The sequence below is a fragment of the Zootoca vivipara genome, chromosome 15 (assembly GCF_963506605.1).
Source record: "Zootoca vivipara chromosome 15, rZooViv1.1, whole genome shotgun sequence".
In the NCBI taxonomy this organism is placed as follows: Eukaryota; Metazoa; Chordata; class Lepidosauria; order Squamata; family Lacertidae; genus Zootoca; species Zootoca vivipara.
Window position 1 is genome coordinate 6,966,639 of NC_083290.1, and position 19,423 is coordinate 6,986,061.

At 45.3% G+C, this 19,423-nt stretch overlaps 1 protein-coding gene across 8 annotated transcripts in view; it reads right to left on the reverse strand.

Annotated features, from left to right (window-relative positions):
• Window positions 1-19,423, reverse strand: part of ACACA (acetyl-CoA carboxylase alpha) — a 204,110-nt gene that overhangs the window by 111,025 nt on the left and 73,662 nt on the right. For 5 of the 8 annotated variants that reach the window (XM_060268325.1, XM_060268327.1, XM_060268324.1 and 2 more), the window contains 4 exons: window positions 11,692-11,715; window positions 5,955-6,098; window positions 5,393-5,489; window positions 2,924-3,031 (listed from right to left, as the gene is read on the reverse strand). In XM_060268325.1, coding sequence (XP_060124308.1) covers window positions 2,924-3,031; window positions 5,393-5,489; window positions 5,955-6,098; window positions 11,692-11,715 — 373 coding nt within the window. The other 3 variants (XM_060268328.1, XM_060268326.1, XM_060268331.1) reach the window with 2 other exon arrangements.

Sequence of the window (19,423 nt, forward strand, 5' to 3'; positions counted from 1 at the left end):
TCTGCTAGGTTGGCAGGAGCTGGGACCAAGCAACGGGAGCTCATCCCGTTGCAGGGATTCGAAACGCCGACCTTCTGATCAGCAAGCCCTAGGCTCAGTGGTTTAACCACAGTGCCACCTGGGTCCCTTAAAAGCGTAGCTGCCCCCAATTGTGGAGGCAAAGCATAGCCATTGTGGCTGGTAGCCATGGTTAGCCCTCTCCTCCGTGACACTGTCTGATGCTCTTTTGAAACTGCCCAGGTTGGTGGCCATCACTGCCTCACACTGCGGGAGCGAGTTCCATAGATTAGCCATGCATTCCCCGCTGCCTGTTGCCTTCAGAGCGTAGGATGAGCCTGCGGGATCAGGCGACTAACCCCCGCCACCATCCCGTCCTCCCAGCAACTGAACAGATGCCCGTGGGAAGCCCACAAGTTGGACATGAGGACCACAGCAACCTTTTCCACTTGTGAGTCATGGCAACTGGTATCCGGAGGCTAAATGCCTCTGACATTGGTGTTAGAACACAGCCATTGGTGGCTAGTAGCTGTATCTTGACAGCCTGGTTCCTCTGTGAATTCGTCTAATCCCCTTCTACAGTGGCGGCTGTTTTGTTGCCCCGCACCCAGCTTCCTAACCTAGAAATAGGGGGAAGTGTAACTAGAAATGGAGAGAGCAAGAGAGAGAAAGGGCTTTAGGAGCAAAAAAAACCACCCCTTTCCAGCGCAGGCGACAATGCTTTTGCTAAGGTTAAAGCCCTTTTGAAAATGAGCATCGGGGCGGCCGTAGAGGGAGAAAGGAAGAAAATAACTTTATTATTAATGTGATTTTTATTTTATTTTTTTATTTTTATTTTTTTAAAAAAAAACACGTTATTGCTTTTAAATTCCACAAGTGTCAGACAATAAGTATATAGCAACGGGATTCTGATTACATTGTAATAATGCAGACCTCCCAGCGACTCAACAGCTATTATAGCGCTATTAGAGACTAGCACCTGGAGAAACTCCATTTCCACTGACTGCCTCAATCTCCTCCACAAGTCATTTACAAGTATACGATCCTAATTTCTATCAAAAATAGAAGGGGGGGGAGAGGGAATGGAGGGGGAAACCCTTTTCACGACATGCTGGGACTGGAAAATTATTTGGACAATTTGGATCAAGCTATTTGATAGCTTAATGCGCAACACCTCCCTCTCCTCCTGTTATAGACACGCACACACACTTTTAAAAAAATGCCTCAAGCATCTTCATGCTAATGAGGGGGAGAAAACTAGTTTGGTACTTTATTTATAAAAAGGGAGAAAGAAAAATTCTGAGATGGATAGAATGATGTATTGCTGGAGAGGGGGGATGTTCAATCTGCAATGCATTTTTAGCTGCACGTTCCAAATTTATCCACCACCATTGCTTTGATTTAATCTTCTCGGCACTGGTTTTGGCATTTGACCAGTCCAATAAAATAAAAAAATTAAAGAGATTTCAACCAGTTAAGAATTTAAAGCATTTAAATATTAGAACAATAACAAAGAAAGTATCTGAAGGTATCTGAAGTGTGCATGCACACGGAAGCTTATACCAAGAACAAATTTAGTTGGTCTCTATTTTTTTTTCTTACATTTTCAAAGATATTTCTTATATTTCTTATATTTTGAAAGATATTTTGAACGGCCTCGGTCCAGTATACCTGAAGGAGCGTCTCCACCCCCATCGTTCTGCCCGGACACTGAGGTCCAGCGCCAAGGGTCTTCTGGCGGTTCCCTCGCTACGAGAAGCCAAGTTACAGGGAACCAGGCAGAGGGCCTTCTCGGTAGTGGCACCCACCCTGTGGAATGCCCTCCCACCAGAGGTCAAAGAGAACAACAATTACCAGACCTTTAGAAGGCATCTCAAGGCAGCCCTGTTTAGGGAAGCTTTTAATGTTTGATTTCTGTATTTTAATGTTTTGTTGGAAGCCGCCCAGAGTGGCTGGGGGAACCCGGCCAGATGGGTGGGGTATAAATAATAAATTATTATTATTATTATTATAAAGAGAAAGGAAGAATGCTCATTGCAAAAGTGACTGTCCTCTAGAACAACCTTTGCCTAGCCAGATAGGGCAGTAACCCCAAACATCTGGACCAGGTAGGCTAAGGCTGTTCTACGGATTCCAGAGTCTGGTCCCTCCAGGAAACTTTTAGCATATGCTGTCAGATGCACATGATAAGGATCTCAGAAGACTTCCAACATTCAATGAACCACAATTGTTTGTTTTGTCCAGGGCCAAAACTGTGGTTAGTTGAAAACTATGGTTTGTCTGAATAAGCCAAGAGCAAACCATGATTTCTGACCTTGGCTTCTTCAGACAACTGAAGTTCTAAGCCAGCTGCAGTTCCCATTGACCAACAAACTGTGCTTTGTTGAAAATGGAAATGGATGCTTCTGGTCTCCTCGTGGTCATGGTGGAGGTAGAGGTGGAAGCACATTAGCCTGAGGATGATTGGCACAGCACTAAACTATGGTTTCGTGTTATGTCCAAAAGTGGCCACTGACCCACCACCAACTACCTGCTTCTGCTGCCGCCACCTGCCCTGCTGATTTCAGGAAAGATCGTGACAATTTTGGGCGAGATCTCGCCCAGAATGGACAAGATGTTGCCTGAAATCAGCGCCAATGGAGCAGGCGAGAGACAGCTCTGGGTATTTGTGGCATGGCTGGCTCCAGAGTTTCACAGAATTAGCTTAGAAGGATAGCTTTTCCTTCAGAATTTCATTTCTAGGAGACTAGGTCCCTGCCTGAGGCCAATGAAGGTTCTACAGCTGAGGACACAGCAGCAGAGGTGAAATCACTGCACCCCCAGTCCCCCCCCCCCACACACAATCTAAAACCTGACATAGGGGAGAGGAAGTTGATGCAAAGGGGAAGAAGGGAAGAATAGATCCATCCCACTTAGTAACAGGTACCTTGGTTTGTGTGAACTCTTTGAACATGCTGGCCAGCCCTTCGTCATCGATGTCGCAATCGGTCTTAATGGCGACGTTGAGGATGTGAATTGGCTCGTCTCTGGCACTCTGAAGTAAAACAAACAAAAAATTGTGCCTTAGAATGTACCAAAGTTCTTTTCTGTGCGTTCTGGAGAAAATGTAATCAAGTTTTCTAAAAGATAAAGATACGAATCTCTGCTCTGGTAACTGTGAGACAAGACTACTGCAATGAACTCTATGTGGGGCTGCCCTTGGAGATGGTCTGGTAGCTGCAGCAACTGCAGAAAGTTTTAGTGACGAGGAATTTTAGTATCACAATGAAGGTGATGAAGTGGTAGGGCTTCTGTGGACAGTCACAGACATGACCCCCTAGGGCAGAGTCAAAATCCCCACCTTGGTGCCCAATGCACCCCCCTTCAATATTCCTATCCGTTAGTACGGACAAAGGTGTCATGGGATTCTACTCAATGTTGATCCCGAGCAAAACTCCAATGTATAGTAAGCAGAGTAAAAACTTAAACACGTTGCAGGATTTCCAAAAAATAGACCAGAGTCAATTAATATTTCATCCAGTCAAGTCATCCATTTTATAAGTAGCACAGAAATCCGCAAACAAGGGACAAAGTCACTAACTGCATTTGAAAATATTTTATATACCACAGACCCTAGAGGTAAAGTGATTGTAAATTTCTCTACCTCAAAGCCCTCCATGTTGAAAACTAGATGGGAAAGAGACTTGGGAGAAGGGATTGGTGATGATTTGTGGGAAGGAATGTGGCAAAAAGCCCCCTTTCAAGTTATGTCTGCCCAAGTAAGAGAAAATGCCTTAAAGCTAACCCACAGATGGTACTTGCATCCCACATTGCTAAGCAAAATAGACAAAAATGTTTCTCTGCAATGTTGGAGAAATTGCGGGAATGAAGGAACATTTATACACATGTGGTGGAAATACCCATTGATTAAAAACTTCTGGTTAAAAATATTTCAGGAAATGGAACAAATTATATCTCAATCAATCAATTTAGATCCCAAAATACCATTGCTTTCTATATTTGCAGATGAAGCACAAAATCTTAGAGACAAAGACTTAATTGTGCATCTAATAACTGCAGCATGTCTTGCTGTTGCTAGACACTGGAGGACAGTAATTTTGTGAACCTATATGAAGTTTGGTATGCTAATGTCTGGGAATTAATTTTGATGGAAAAGTTAACAGAGAGGGTACGTGAATGAAAACAATGTGAGAAACTACATAACTTTAACATAACGTGGTCCTCCTTTATTACATATGCATCAAAGAAAGAACATGTATTTAAACCACCTACACATGGGAACATGTGGAAAGATATTTTTTTAAACCAGCAACTGTAGAAATAATTTTTTATTTGATTCTATTACTAATGTAATTACCTGGACGTAGTTGGGGCTGCTTTTGGGGGGGGTGTAGGGGGAAACTGTATTTGATTGCTTGTATTTGATTATATGTTGTTTTTATATTCAACTAATTATATATAATTTCATATACCTATACACACACACACACACACACACACACACACACACACACACAATATCCAGCCGTGCTTTATTGCTACTGAAGGCAAATGAGCATAATGGTCACAAATCCAGTTGCAGCAGACTTAACTTAAACTCACAATAACTTAAAATACAGTGGAACCTCGGTTTACGACTACCTCCGTTTGCGAACGCTTCGGTGCGCGTGTGCAGAAGCGCTCTATCGGCGCCTTTGGTGAGCGAACACCTCTGCAAGCGAACTCCTCCGCGGAACAGACTGCGGTCGCAAACCAAGGTACCACTGTAAGTCTAAACTTTAACACTATATACAGAACACCACACCAGAAGTAAAAGAGATAGGAAGAGAAAGTGAAATCCAGGCTCCTTCTGGCCCTACTTTTATAGTCAGCATGACCTTGACAGAAAAGATGACAGAACCAGTTTAAGCCAGCTGTACTCAGCTTCTCTGAAGGTATAACCCAAACATCATGAACCTTCTGCTTGTTTCTTTCACACAGAGGAGGAGGAGAAGGAGCAGGAGCAGGAGCAGGAGCAGGAGAAGGAGAAGAAGAAGAAGAGGAGGAGGAGTTTGGATTTGATATCCTGCTTTATCACTACCCTAAGGAGTCTCAAAGCAGCTAACATTCTCCTTTCCCTTCCTCTCCCACAACGAACACTCTGTGAGGTGAGTGGGGCTGAGAGACTTCAGAGAAATGTGACTAGCCCTAGCTGCATGTGAAGGAGCGGAGACTCGAACCCGGTTCCCCAGATTACGAGTCTACCGCTCTTAACCACTACACCACGCTGGCTTCCAGAACCCTCTTGAATTAATTAGAATTAATTAAAATAGGAAAGATCTCCACACATCGGATCAATACTTCCCGCACAAAGAAACGCAAAATGACAAAAGGTAGCATGCAGGTGATGTTGTACCTTATCTTCATCATACAAGGACGGGTGGCCTGCTTCCGGGAAGGTGGGGCTTTGAGGTGGAGAGTCACAAAAGCATCCCATGACTTCGTCGAAGAGCCTGAAAGGAAGGAAGAAGAAAAATAGCAGGCACACACAACTGGCGGCAGAAGGGCTCTTTCCACACAGCCAGACTAAACAGCGTGTGTGTCCCTTGCCACTTTCTCTGGCTTGCACAAGGCTACTGCAAGCCCCAGGCCCATATTAGGGATCTCGCAGATTGAATGAGCAACTCCTGCAATAAATGGCACAGCAGCACATTTATACCTAGCATGCAGGAAGGGACGAGTCTCCTATGTCTGTGGAAAAGGATCAGGTGCCTATAGCTCAGCTTTGTAACTGGACTGTTGAGCATAACCAAGAGAAAAGACCGCAAGAGTTGGCTTGGAGTAGGGAGTACTGGATGCGTCCCCTCTTCCTTCCAACCCACTTCAACAGGGAATTTAATATTGTTGGGGGGGGAAGGGGGGCATGCGGCACAAGGCGCTCTCCCAAACACACGGACTCCCCCCCCCCCGCCGCTTACCGGACAAAGTCTTCGAAGGTTCGGAAGGAAACCATCCCGCCCATGCGTTGGCACGGAGGGGTGAACGAGTTGTCCAAGAGAACGTCGCTGACGCTGGCCACGTGCACCATCCCATAATGGTTGAGGTTGGATGAGAAGGACATTCTGGAACAGCAGTGTCAAATCAAGAGCATAGGTTAGAGGGAGAGGCAGAGGCCCAAAGGCATCCATGAAGAGAGACGTGGTTTGAAACCACCTAAGGGCCCGGGCTTTGTGGGGCTTAAAAGTAAAGGAGAAAACAAATACCCCACAAGAAGAGGAGTAGGAGTGTGTGTGTGTGAACTTGAGACTCAAGAGTTCCAAAAAAAGGAAGTAACTATGAACACCCACATGGATTTTGCAGTTTAGTCCTATGTGTGCCACATGGTGTTCAAGGAGACACACACCTAGGGAAGTGTGCAGAGAAGGGCTTCCGCTCATTCATTCATTCATTCATTCACTCACTCATTCACACGCTGCACTCTCTATATTCATACATTCACATGGCTGAACTGCACACATCCTGGATTACGGTACACACTTTGTGCTAATTAATCATCATTTAAATAGAGCTTCGAAAGAGCAGGGAGACACTGGGACTAAGGCAACATGAGATCTATCAGAGCAATCCATGAAGCAGCACAAAGTAAGGCAAGAGTTCCCCCTGGGGGACACAAAACAACAATGTCCTTCAATGCACTTAAGTGCTATTCGGCTATCTCCAATACACTTGGAATGAAGCCAGATTAGGTTGTTGGGGAATTTGCTAAATAGGTGTTAAAGGGCTCCAGAAGGAGGGGGAAATGAATACAAACGGTGAACAGAAAGAGGAGACAAAACACACTCTGTGTTGTTGGAAATGCTTCTTCCATTCTGTAGAGCCTAATAATAATGATGATGATGATGGAAAACAAGAAGCCAGAGGTGTTCTTTCAAGGCAGAACAATGTGTTGCCGGATTACGGCCCCTTAACACAAACAAGTATCAAAACTGTATCAAAAGTATTTTTTTAAAAATCCTTCAAGATTGGATTGCTGACACTCTATGTGGAGCTTCCCTCATGCTTGATCTGAAAGCTACATTAGTGCAGAATGCTGCAGCCCGATTGCTGATGAGAGTGAGGCATTGTCAGCATATAACACCTTTGCTCAGTCTGAACTGGTTGCAAACTTGCTACCAGGCCAGGTTCAAGGTGTTCCTGTTAGAATACAAAACCCTTTAAAATTTGGGGGCCATTTACCTACGAGATTCCCTTACCCCATGTGTGCCCACTTGACCGCTTCCACCGGCGGAATTGGCACCACTACAGGTGCCATTCCGCATTTGAAGAACTCAGTTGTTTATAGCGTGGCGGCACCTGCCCTTTGGAACTCCCTGCCTGTTGAAATCAAACGGGCTCCTTCACTCTACTCTTTTTGGCGCCTGCTGGAAATATTCCTGTTTATAGACAAGCCTACCCAGACACTTAGAAAGCTGAGGTGATGCTAATCTGTTTCAGTATTTTATTTTTCATGTTTTCAACGAGGGTTGCGATTCCCCCGCCTTTCGATTTTACAGTTTCATCTTTTTTATAAACCGCTTTGAAATAAATGATAGTTTTTTATTGTAAAAAACAAAAACCTTATCAGGCAAGATGCAGATGTGTGGCAATCACCACCTGGTCCTTATCATCAAGAACCCGCTACAAGATAGCCTCTTGCTGTACCACATTTGGCCCTGTGGCATTTCTGTTTTTTTTAAATAAGGCCTATGTATCTAATTTAAACTGGCACCTGTCTGTCTCGAGAGACAATGGAATATGCCACCGGAGTGAAGTTAGCAGCACTGAAGTGACCTCCCTGGGGCGCAAGCTTGGGCAATGTCTATGGAGGCCCTGGGCTGCCCAGATGACAAGACCCCCCTCTCGGCCTCACTGATGTTGTCCAAAGGAAAGCAGAGCAATACATTTGGCTGCAGGAGTTCCCGGAAAAAGGCATACAAGGCGCCAGCCAACCATCTTAGGGACTCCACTCCAGATTTGTGTAGGTTTTACTCCTTAGCCTTTTCTTCTCCCAAAGATACCTCGCAAGGCAGCAGAGGTTTAGGATCAGTTTTCCTTCTCCTAAATGGGCTACCTTCCCAGGTGAATGAGCCCCACCTGCCCCCTCTAAAGCAGAAACCGCCTTCTTGAGTGTTGGGACTCGCTATTGGTCTCGTCTGGTTCCTTATGCTCCATCTTGACCGCTGAGATCCTCTAACAGGACCCTTCCGATGGTTTCTCACGCCCCAGAAGTTGGTTTGGCCTTCACTAGTGACCGAGCCTCTAAGGAAGAAGACCCTGCCCTGTGGAACTCCCTGCCAGTTGAGGTTCAGTGGGAAACGTTCCTGCCTTCTTTCAGACTTCTTCGGAATACTGCACTGTCCATTCGCAATATGGATTCCCCTCTTTAACCAACCAGTATCTGCTGATGCTGATTTTTAAAATTATATTTTGTGCACATTTATGGACAGATTTTATTACATTCTGCATGTTGTAATGCCACCTTGATATACTTAATGAAAGTGAAGATTATAAATAAAATAAATAAAAAGACAACATATACCCAAACGTCCGTCCCAAATGCTTCAGCAGAATTTAACACCCAATCACCCCCAGCCAGTTTTTGTTCTTCTGTGAATGCTTTAGATCAGGCATAGACGACCTTGGCTCTCCAGATGTTTTGGAACTACAACTCCCATGATCCCTGACCACTGGCCCTGTTAGCTAGGGATCATGGGAGTTGTAGTTCCAAAACATCTGGAGAGCCAAGGTTGCCTATGCTTTCTATAGATCAGGGGTAGGCAAACTAAGGCTTGGGGGCCGGATTCAGCCCAATAGCCTTCTAAATCCGGCCCACGGACGGTCCAGGAATCAGCGTGTTTTTACATGAGTAAAATGTGTGCCTTTATTTAAAATGGGTTATTTGTGGAGCCTGTCTGGTGTTTAAAATGCATCTCTCGGTTATTTGTGGGGAACAAGAATTTGTTCATTTCCCCCAAAAAAATATAGTCAAGCCCATCACATGGTATGAGGGACGATGGACGGCCTACAGCTGAAAAAGTTTGCTGACCCCTGCTATAGATGACAGACAGGATGTATTTGGGGTTTATTTGTTTTTTTAGGACAAGGGTGATTTTTAGCTTTAAAAGATTTAGGAAACCTTTTGCAAATTAAGGTTATGAACAGACATATACACGAATGCACACAAATAAAACAACCACTTGTATTGAAATGTGTTAACATGCACAAGGACACCACAAAGCAGCTTTGCTCAACCTAGCACCCTCCAGACTTTTTGAACTACCATATATGTTCCAGCTGGGGATGATGGGAGTTGTAGTCCAAAACATATGGTGAGCATCAGGCTGGGGGAGACCAGTACAGACTCTTTATAACCAGACACATTCATTTCCCTCTTAATTGGTTTCTGATTTTTGACCGTGGTTGTGGTGGGGGGAACTAACCTCATTCCAAACTGTTTCTGATTGGATCGGAAGCAAATTTTTAGAGTACAGCTTTCCCCAACCAGGTGCTCTCTAAGGCCCTGTCTGCACTGTATGTTTTAGTTTCAAGTTACAGCTTTCTCCAAGGAATCCTTAAATTGTTGCTTGTTAAGGGTGATGAAGTTCTCTCCCTCAGAGAACTTCAGTTCCCAGAGTTCCCTAGGAAGAGGGAGATGGACCAGTGGTTTGACTTAGTGGAAGGCTGCTTCCTACACTCCCGATTCTAATCTGGGGAAGGGCTAAAGTTCACATGCAAGAGGTCCCAGGCCCAACCACCAGCATTTCCAGATAGGGCTGTGAATTTTCTGCCTGAAAACCTGAAGTCACTGACTGGGCAACATAGACCTAGGGTGGGGGAGTGGATCCAGCCAATTGTGATGTTTGGCCAGTGCAGAGAGATGAGCGGATGGGAGCCCCTTCGTCAAGGCTGGTGAGTCAACCCTCAGGTAGCATTCTGCTCTACACTCAGTCAAAACTGGACACCTGCTCTGCACGCTGAAGGTCCTGGGTTCAGCATCTCCAGGTAGGACTGGGAAAGGCAATGTCTTTGAAAGCCTGGAGAGCAGCTGCCGACCAGTACAGACCATGCTGAGCCAAATTTGCAGTTTGTGCATTAGTAACCTCAGGGCTTGATTGCTATAACACGCTTGACGTAAGGCTGCCCTTGCATCTGGTCTAGAAGATGCCTCCTCTGCCAGAGGTCCGGAGGGCGGCAACACAGGAATGGGCCTTTTCTGCAGTGGCTCCCCATTTGTGAAATGCTCTCCCCAGGGAGGCTTGGCTGGCACCTTCATTATACATCTTTAGTCACCAGGTGTTGTGGGAGGGGGGATTATTGGTTTGTTGTTGCTTTTTATATGTACTACATACCTTGCAGTTTTTATATCGTTGTAATCTTATGTTGTGGACCGCCCTGAGATCTGCAGATGAAGGGCGGTACAACGGTACCTTGGTTCGCGAACTCAATCCGTTCTGGAAGTCCGTTCGACTTCCAAAATGTTCAAGGTGTGGCTTCTGGTTGGCTGGTTGGCCCCAGGAACAACGCCAACAGCCGAAATGGACGTCCGGCTTCCGAAAAGCGTTCGCAAACCAGAACACTTACTTACGGGTTTGCGGTGTTCGGGAGCCAATTTGTTCATCAGCTAAGCCATTTGGGAACCAAGGTTCCACTGTATACAAATTTAATTAATCACAGAAATAATAACGATGCAGGTAGAGGCCAGGCTGCTCACAGGGAGCAGGCTTCTGGCAACGCATCGCTCCACATGTTACCAATTTGCCATCAGGCCAAGTCTTAGGTTCCTGAGTTCATTCACAAAGCCCTAGACGAGTCGGGCCCAAACTACCTTAAGAACCACCTCATTCCTTACGCTCCACCTCAATAGCCAAGGGCCCACAGGTGCCCCTGAACTGAGCCTTTAGTGTGGCAGGTCCTACACCCTGTGGAACTCCTTGCCAATAGAGGTTTGGCAGGAGCCATCCCTGCCCCTTTCCGGATGCCTTCTAAAAACATTATTCAGACAGGCCCTTTGAACCTGAGGTGCTTTTACTGACATGCCTGCTATTTTTAATTGTTGTCAGTGTGTCTTGTATTTTAGGTGGCATACTACCTTGTGATATTTTATATATAGGTGTGATTTGCAAATATTCATTTCAAGGTGTTGTTCACTGAATTTCTTAGTTCTTAGTTCAGTAAACTAGAAAAGGAAAGGGAGCATGCAAGGCAAACAGCCTGTTCCCGATTCCCTGTATCCATTCTACTAACCCCGAATGGATGGAGGCCAGTTCGTGGCCATCTTGTTACAGGGAGAGGAAGTAGAGAAGGCAAGCAGGCTGGCTTTTTAGTTTGCACTGCTCCGAGGCCTGGAACTAATGTTTCAAAAGCAGGGGAGCTAAGCCCGCAAGCATGTGATGTTAAAAGTTCCACAGCATGCAAAAGTTGCCTTTAAAAATGCATAAAGAGAAAGAAAGAAGAAGCAGCAGCAGCGGAGGAACATGTTTGGAGGAGGAGGAAAGCGAAGTAGCACAAAACGGGGAGGATTTGTTAGTGTTCCAGGGGTGAGAACAGGGATTCCAAAAACTATTAAAAAAATTAAAAGCTAGATTGTTAAAACCTAAAGCTAGTTGAAAGCTATACATCCTTCTAACAACTAAACTATTTTTTTTTCAGATCTGAAAAGGAGGATAATTACTGTACCTGTTTAGCGTGGGTATGTTCCCTCTGTAATTAAACAACCACAGTTAGTTATAGTTTGTTAGTGAAAGCCATTGTAAAAATGAATTAAAAATCAATTAATTTAAAAAAAAATCTCGAACTGTCATTCAAGCTGGTGTGAGAAGCAGAAGGCACAAGATTACATTCGTAGTAGGCAAAAAAACTTGGTGCACATTGTAGGCAGGACCGACTGGACTAAAAAAAAATGAGATAATTTCCCTAAGACAATAGCACAAAACAAGAGGAAATAGGATCCCAAAAAGGTGAGGCAGAAAAAAAGATGGCACATTTCAAAACTATTAAGGCTCTTCCCCTTCACAGATACCACAACATAAAAATTTAGTCAGAGTAGACCTACTGAAATTAATGAACACAATTAACTTAGGTATATTAGTTTTAATAGATCCAATACCTAGCTGGATGTAACCCTAAGTGTTACAAACCCTGATTTGCAGAGTTAGTAGCACCTGAAGTCCGGTTGAAAATACCAGTTTGATTGCGGCTAATTGATGGCCCATTCATTTCAAAGCAGGACTTCAGTGTGATGAAAGTTTTACACAACCACATTTTTCACATACAGTGGTACCTCTACTTACAAATAACTCTACTTACGAATGTTTCTACTTACGAACGGAGCTCCGTCCGCCATCTTGGATGCGGTTTAGATAGGATTTTTTCTACTTACGAATTTTTAGATAGGGTTGCTTCGACTTATGAATTTCTTCTCCCAATGCATTCCTATGGCATTCGACTTACAATTTTTTTCGACTTACGAATGTGCGTTCGGAACGCATTAAATTCGTAAGTAGAGGTACCACTGTATGTAGACACAGCAGAAAGTTATTTAATAAATGCCACCATTGCAATCATCACAGGCACATTCATCAAGGATTAAACGTGCAACCCTAAACCCACTTACCTGAGAGCAAGCTCAATAGGACTTGCTTCTTAATAGACATGTATAGGATTGCACTGGGAGGCATTCTGCCACGTATTTAAAAAAATAAAGAAGTTAAGATGACAAGCAACAGTTTAAGCCAACTTCTTAAGGACTAGTGGCAAGGCACATGGGCTCTAGCAAGATTCTCACGACATGTATATTGTAAAATGCGCTGTGCAAAACAACAGGAGTCATTGGCTGCATTTGAATGTCACACTAAACTATGGCTTAGAGCTACTTGTAGGAGCTGTGCAACCTATTGGGCACTTCCTTGTTCTCCTCCTTCCACACAGTCAATAGGAGTTTGGAAGCCTTTGCTTCCACTTTTGGCTAATCATTGTTTCTTGTGTCATATGGAGTGACAAAACCATACATAACAGTAATTATGGTTTAATATAAAAACAACTTCAAAAAAATATTTAAAAATTTTGAACCGGGGTTGCAAACTCTTTTGGGCCGCGGACCTTGGTGACGCATGGCCACATGTCGTAGTGGGTGTGGATGAAGAGCAAAACTGGGGGGCAGTGAGAACTATTGCTCTCAAGGCTGCCTTCTGAAATACTTTCCCATCAGCTGTTCTACACTATTTAAAAAAACGTATTTAACCATTTATTGTTCACGACTCAATTCATTTTTTTTAAAAAGGAGGGGAGCCTCGGCAAAAATGACAAATTGTGATTGTTGTGAGTCGCTTTGAGCTTGGCATTTGTCGCTGGAAAAGTGGAATACTAATATTAAATTGCTGCAAAAGTGGAATACTAATATTAAATCAAATTAAATTGTTGAGTCTTGGGGGCCACAAACTTTTTTGAGGGGGCTGTACATGGCCTGCAAGTCACAAGTTAGTCACCCCCGGTTCCAACTAACTATTGTTATTTTAAACTACAGTTGCAGGTTCAGAAGACACTTCAAACTGTGGTTAAAACCAAAATTGTATGCTTCTAAACTCCTTTCCCCTTTCCCGTGCAAGAAGAAAGGAAGGGGAGAAACACAAGCTCAGGGGGAGACCAGGCTCATTCACATCTCACTAAACCACAATCTAGTTGGATGTCCTGATGCAGCCAGTGACTATATTACAACGTATATTTAAAAATGTTGTGGTATCTTTGGGGGGCAGCAAGTTGGGTTCTAGCCAATTCTATTCAGAGCAGACCACTTTTTAAAAATGGGTATGGGTAACTTAGCTTCCATTGATTTCATTGAGTCTACTCTGAGTAAAACATAGCTGGATGTAACCCACTGACTTTCTATGTGCCACCTTTGAATCTATTTATTGTCTGTGCGAGTAGAGTTCCACCTGATCCCCAAAAAAGCAAGCTGGTTAGCCTAGCTGGTGTGCAAAGAGCTGCTTCTTTGGTTGAGCAAATCAAAAAGCATTTTGCTTTTTTTTAAAAAAAGTTTCCATCCACCCGCCTTCCCAACCTTTTCTGCAGACGTTTTTGTACTACCACTCCCATCAGCCCCAGCCTGCATGGCCAGTGGTCAGGAATGAGGGGGGTTGTAACCAAAAAACATCTAGAGGGGATGAGGTTTGGGAAGGCTGTCATAATACCCCCCCCCCCCGAAAAAGAAAAAAGAGCAGAGAAATATAATCAGCTGGCCACAATTAACAGTACTGCACCCCCCACCCCCACCCCCACCATCTTGTCATTAGATCAGCTCAAAACACTTCACTCTTTGCAGCCAGATTAGGCTAGCGGTGCACCCATTTTACAGCTGATGTAAACTGAAGCCAAGGCAAATTAGGTGATGGGCAGGAATCCTTCCGCTGATGGCAGAAATGCTCCAAGGCTTAGAGAGAGACAAAGGACTTCTTCACATGGCACACAGTTAAAACTATGGAATTTGCTTCTGTAAGAGGGAGTGACGACCACCAACTTGGATGGCTTTAGAAGAGGATTAGATAAACTCACGTAGTAGTAGGACTACTGATGGCGCTTAGCCACGATGGTTATTTTCTACCTCCACTCTCAGAGGCAATATACCTCTAAACACCTGTTGCTGGGAATCGCACATGGAGAGAGAGGGATGCTTAATTCAGGCCCTGCTTTCAAGCTTCCCACCGAGGCATCGGATTGGCCAGTGTGAGAACAGGAGGCTGGACTAGATGGGCCTGCGGTCCAATCCAGTGGGCTCCTCTGATGTTCTAATTTAGAAGCGTTGAGCTCAGTTCTTAAAGGTGGAAGGGCTCCAGGTGGATTGGACAGAGCTTCAGGCCCTGGATAAGCTCTCTTACCCCCAGAGCATCGTTCATCCTCACCTTCTGCTCATGACTTTGCCCAGGAGGCCAAGCAATGCAGGAAGGGGCAGTGAGGCAGGCTGAAAACAAAGCTGCGTGACCCAGCCCCAGTTGAGGACTGTCAAACTGCACCGATTTCCACTAGGGGAAACGTTACTAATTCATGCTCCTTTCGCTTTTGCCATGGCTTGTAGCTAAACGGTGCAATTGTTATTAGTTATTACTGCTGCTATTAACTTATATTCCGCTTCGTGACAAAATGAGCTTCCAAGCAGAGTAGCAAAGTATAAAAACCAGTTACATTTCTGCTTGACAGCGCAATGCTACATAGAGGTCGACTCAAAAGAAGCGCCATCGAGTTTAATGGTGCATACTTCCAGGCAAGTAGATATATGAATAAATGCAGGCATTTTGAAAGAGAAACGGGGCTATTCACACAACCATTTGTGGGACATGCTAATACAGACTCCTCAAAATGGATTGTTGGCACAATCTTGTCTGGTGAATGCTTCCGTTTGTGGCCACAGAACAACTTTTAACTGCTTCAGGTTTGTTTTGTTTTTTAATCCAAGTCTTTGGAAGGGGGGGGGGAGAAAGTGGCTTACAAATCACTAAAAAGTAAAGACTAGACAGTTCCTGCCATTAGTCTCACAATCTAAAAAAGACATCACACAAAAGGAAAAATGGACTGGGAGGGAGGAGGAAATGTGCAAACCCAGGCTCAAGTTCTTAGCTACAAGTTCTTCTAATGACCAGCTGGGGTGGAAATGTTCAAGAGGTGGAACTGAAAGTTGCTGTGCTGGTGACCCTGCTTTCCTTCTCTTCCCTCCCCAGCTGTAGCCTGTTGGAACAGCTACTAGAGCAGGCACCCCCAAACTTCGGCCCTCCAGATGTTTTGGACTTCAATTCCCATCATCCCTGACCACTGGTCCTGTTAGCCAGGGATCATGGGAGTTGTAGGCCAAAACATCTGGAGGGCCGCAGTTTGGGGATGCCTGTACTAGAGACTCAACATTGCACTGGGGCACACTGTACCTCTCTGAATTGCACCTCAGATACATCACTGCCTTCCAGAGGTTGCTGGACTACAACTCCCATCAGCCCCAGCCACCAGGGCCAGTGGCCAGGGGTGATGGGAGTTGTAGTCCAGCAACACCCAGAGGGCGCCATTGGCAGCCGGCATGGCGTCAGTGTGTGAAGTGCCACAAGGCTGCCTCGCCTGCTAATCTGGATTTAACGCCGCTCTCCCCTTGGAAATCAATGCGAAACTCGCACACCATGACAAGGAAAGCAAACAGAACACCAACACACAAATGCAGACAACACAAACTGGAGTCAACACCACAAACACGACACAACCCTTTCCCATCATCACGTTCCAGCAATAAGGGCCCATACAAAAGGGCTGGTATTCTGGTCACCAACCACCCTGGTCATGAGTGCTATCTGGGTAAATTGCATTCTTGCTTATGTTTCAAAAGGACGAGGTTCCCACCCTCGCAGCTATATTAAGGGAGAGAGGGAGACTATCATTTGCAGCACACAAAGATGGCAAATTAAGGGTCTTTTCAGAAGAACCACTGGCGTGAAATGTGTGTGGTGGGGGGTAGATAAGGGAGCCACACCAGAGGAGCTTACGGTCTCGGAGGGGGAGCTGCTTCAAAAGTGCAGCCAGTTGTAATCGACCCTTCCAAACGCACCATCTGCAGCCAAAGCTGTCTGCCCTGAGCATGCAAGAGTGCAGAATTATACGCTGGCAGTGGAGAAGGAAAGGGGAGCCTCCGCCAACTCTCCAGTCATAAACCAACTTGGCACCAACCTAGGAAGGAAACCCCCTTCGGGTTCCAAAGGATCTGGGCCAATATTGTCAATTGGCAACTCAAAAGCAAGCCACCAAGGCTCAAAGACGAAGGGCTGTGGCTCAGTGCTAGAGCATCTGCTTGGCATGCAGAAAGTCCCATGTTCAATCCCCAGCCTCTCCAGGGTAGGGCTAGGAAATGCTCCCTGTCTGAAGTCTGAGAGAGCTGCTGCCAGTCCGAGTCAACGATAGTGAGCTAGATGGACCAAAGGTCAGGTTCAGGATAAGGCAGCTTCCTATGCCTCTATCTGAAGCATCTATCAGGGTTTGGGACTGGGGTGAGAGACCTTGGGAGCCACTACCAGTCAGAGAGAGAATACTGGGCTAGGTAAGCCACTCACACCCAATAGTTCAGGCCAGTCCTGTGCCCCTCCAGATAATATTGGACATAACTCCTCTAGCCATCGGTTATGCTTCCAGGGAGAGCAAGAGAGGGAGAGCTGCCATTGATTTCAGTTATGAGCTGCTGGACACTCAGAATCTGCACAGATGGAACTCTATATAAGCTCATTGTAAGATCTGCTAACTTTAAGAGCTTGTGCGTGAGCTTGCTTTTCCCTCCTCCCTCCTGTTCCCTTTTTCCTCGTGTGCCATGTCTTTTAAGATTGTGAGGCCAAGGGCAGTAGCAGCCTTTTAAAAAAAAACCCTCATTTCTGTAAGCCACTCAGACAGCCTTTGGGGCTAAAGCAGGCATCCCCAAACTTTGGCCCTCCAGATGTTTTGGACTACAATCCCCATCATCCCTGACCGCTTGTCCTGTTAGCTTAGGGATCATGGGAGCTGTAGGCCAAAACATCTGGAGGGCCGCAGTTTGGGGGTACCTGGGCTAAAGGGTCACAGGTGCACAAACGCTGTAAATAAATCTATGCAAACGATGCACTGGGATAGACAGGTTTTGCTATGTAGAAAGATTTGCTAATGGGTGGAAGTCACTCTGAAAGGTAATCAGGAATGGGTATAGGTGGGAGTAAATAAATACTAATAAAGGGAAGGGAAAGAAAAGGGGGAGGAGAGTGCCCTAGCTAAACAAAAATATGTGGGGAGGTGGGGGGGGAGCTGATCCTTAATCTGATTTTCTCTCTCTTTTCCGTACCAACCCACCCCCGTCTTATTTTTGCTTTTCCATTTATATCACACTGTAAACCATCTGTTATAAAAAGTACGGCAACATCTTTTGTATGTCTGGGGCAAAAAGGAGTCCAATAAATGTGTAGCAATGCCATAAAATACAGCTCTTGTCAGCAAAAATCCCTTTAAGGAAGAAGCTGAGGGCAGGAGAACGGATCTTGAGTCCTACCCCCGGTTCCTAAGTGAAACTGACCCATATGGCATAAAGAACCCAAGAGAGTTATGGGTCGTTTCCTCTGGATCCCCCTTTTCTTCCCTGCCAGCCCGAAACTCAGGTTTGCCTTGCAGAAGAGGCACCCTGGACACAAAAGGCACCTCCGGCTCAGCACGCCTAGAAAACGTTTGTTTGGAATTCCGTCCCCACTTGAGTCCGCCACTGCCGTCCAATTTGCATCCCATTATCCCGGCTGCCCCCTCCAAACGCAGCAGCCCTCTCTCGCAAGCAGGCCAGCCAAGGGAGCGGCGGCAAATTACGGCTACCTGCTGCTTAATTAACATCAAACCCACAGCACAAAACTATGGGGGATTTACAGGTGGTCCCTGGAAGCGATTGCCTCCCTGCATTCGCTGATGGTGTGTCCGCCCCCCCCCTCCCCACCACGTCCCTCCCCGGCTGCAAAGAGCAGGGACCCCAAGAGTCCTAATGATACACTCCCAAGAATCCAGGTTTCAGTGTAGCTTAAGAGCCACAAGGCACAACAGCTGATTTCGTATCAAGAGCCGAGTGATTGATGGAAGGCAGGCTGTTTTGCCAACTACTTAACTCTGCTAAGATGTTTCTACAGCGCCAGATATTTGAAACTTATGAGCAGATCCCTGCGATCGGACAGGTATAGCAAGGGCTATGTGGTGTTTGTGTTCTACTTTCCCGTTTCGCTTCATTCCAAGAAATAACAGAATCAATTATCTACAGCGCCAGTGAGAAACAGGTTCTTCCTTTTTTAAATAAAGAAGAACCACCTAACGAGGAGGGTTTTGCATTCCACAGTGAGAGCCCAGTGTTGCAAACAAATGTTCAGCCAGCGTTCTGAGAATCTCAGCATTCACTGTACAGTATTTATAAGTTTCTAGACCTTACGATTGCAAAGGTTATTGATTTTTCTTTTTAAAAGTGTGGGTATCTCAGAACCCAGAAAACCATAAAACTCTCACTGCTACCCTACTGATGAAATTATAAACAGCCATGTTTGTATATGGTGATTCTACAGCAGCAGAGGAAAGAAATTTCAAGAAGTGTTATTCATCACATTTTGAATCTGAAGGTTCCCAAGTCTTTCAGCTCCCCGCTCCCACTTTTCTCAAAAACATCAAGTGTCTAACCCTCGTGCCTGCTTGAAAATGTGCCAGTAGCATCTGCTGAAATCGCAGAAGGCAGAGAGGTGGCTAAATAAGATTTCCCATGTCCCAGCCAGCTGCATGGTCTAACAGCAGAACCCAAATCGTAAAATGTTGCAGAACTAAAATTAGGGGAAAGAAAGAGAAAACCGTGCCCCATCTGGATTATTTGTGCAGGACACAGAATTCTGCTTGCCTGGGCACAGGATTTAAA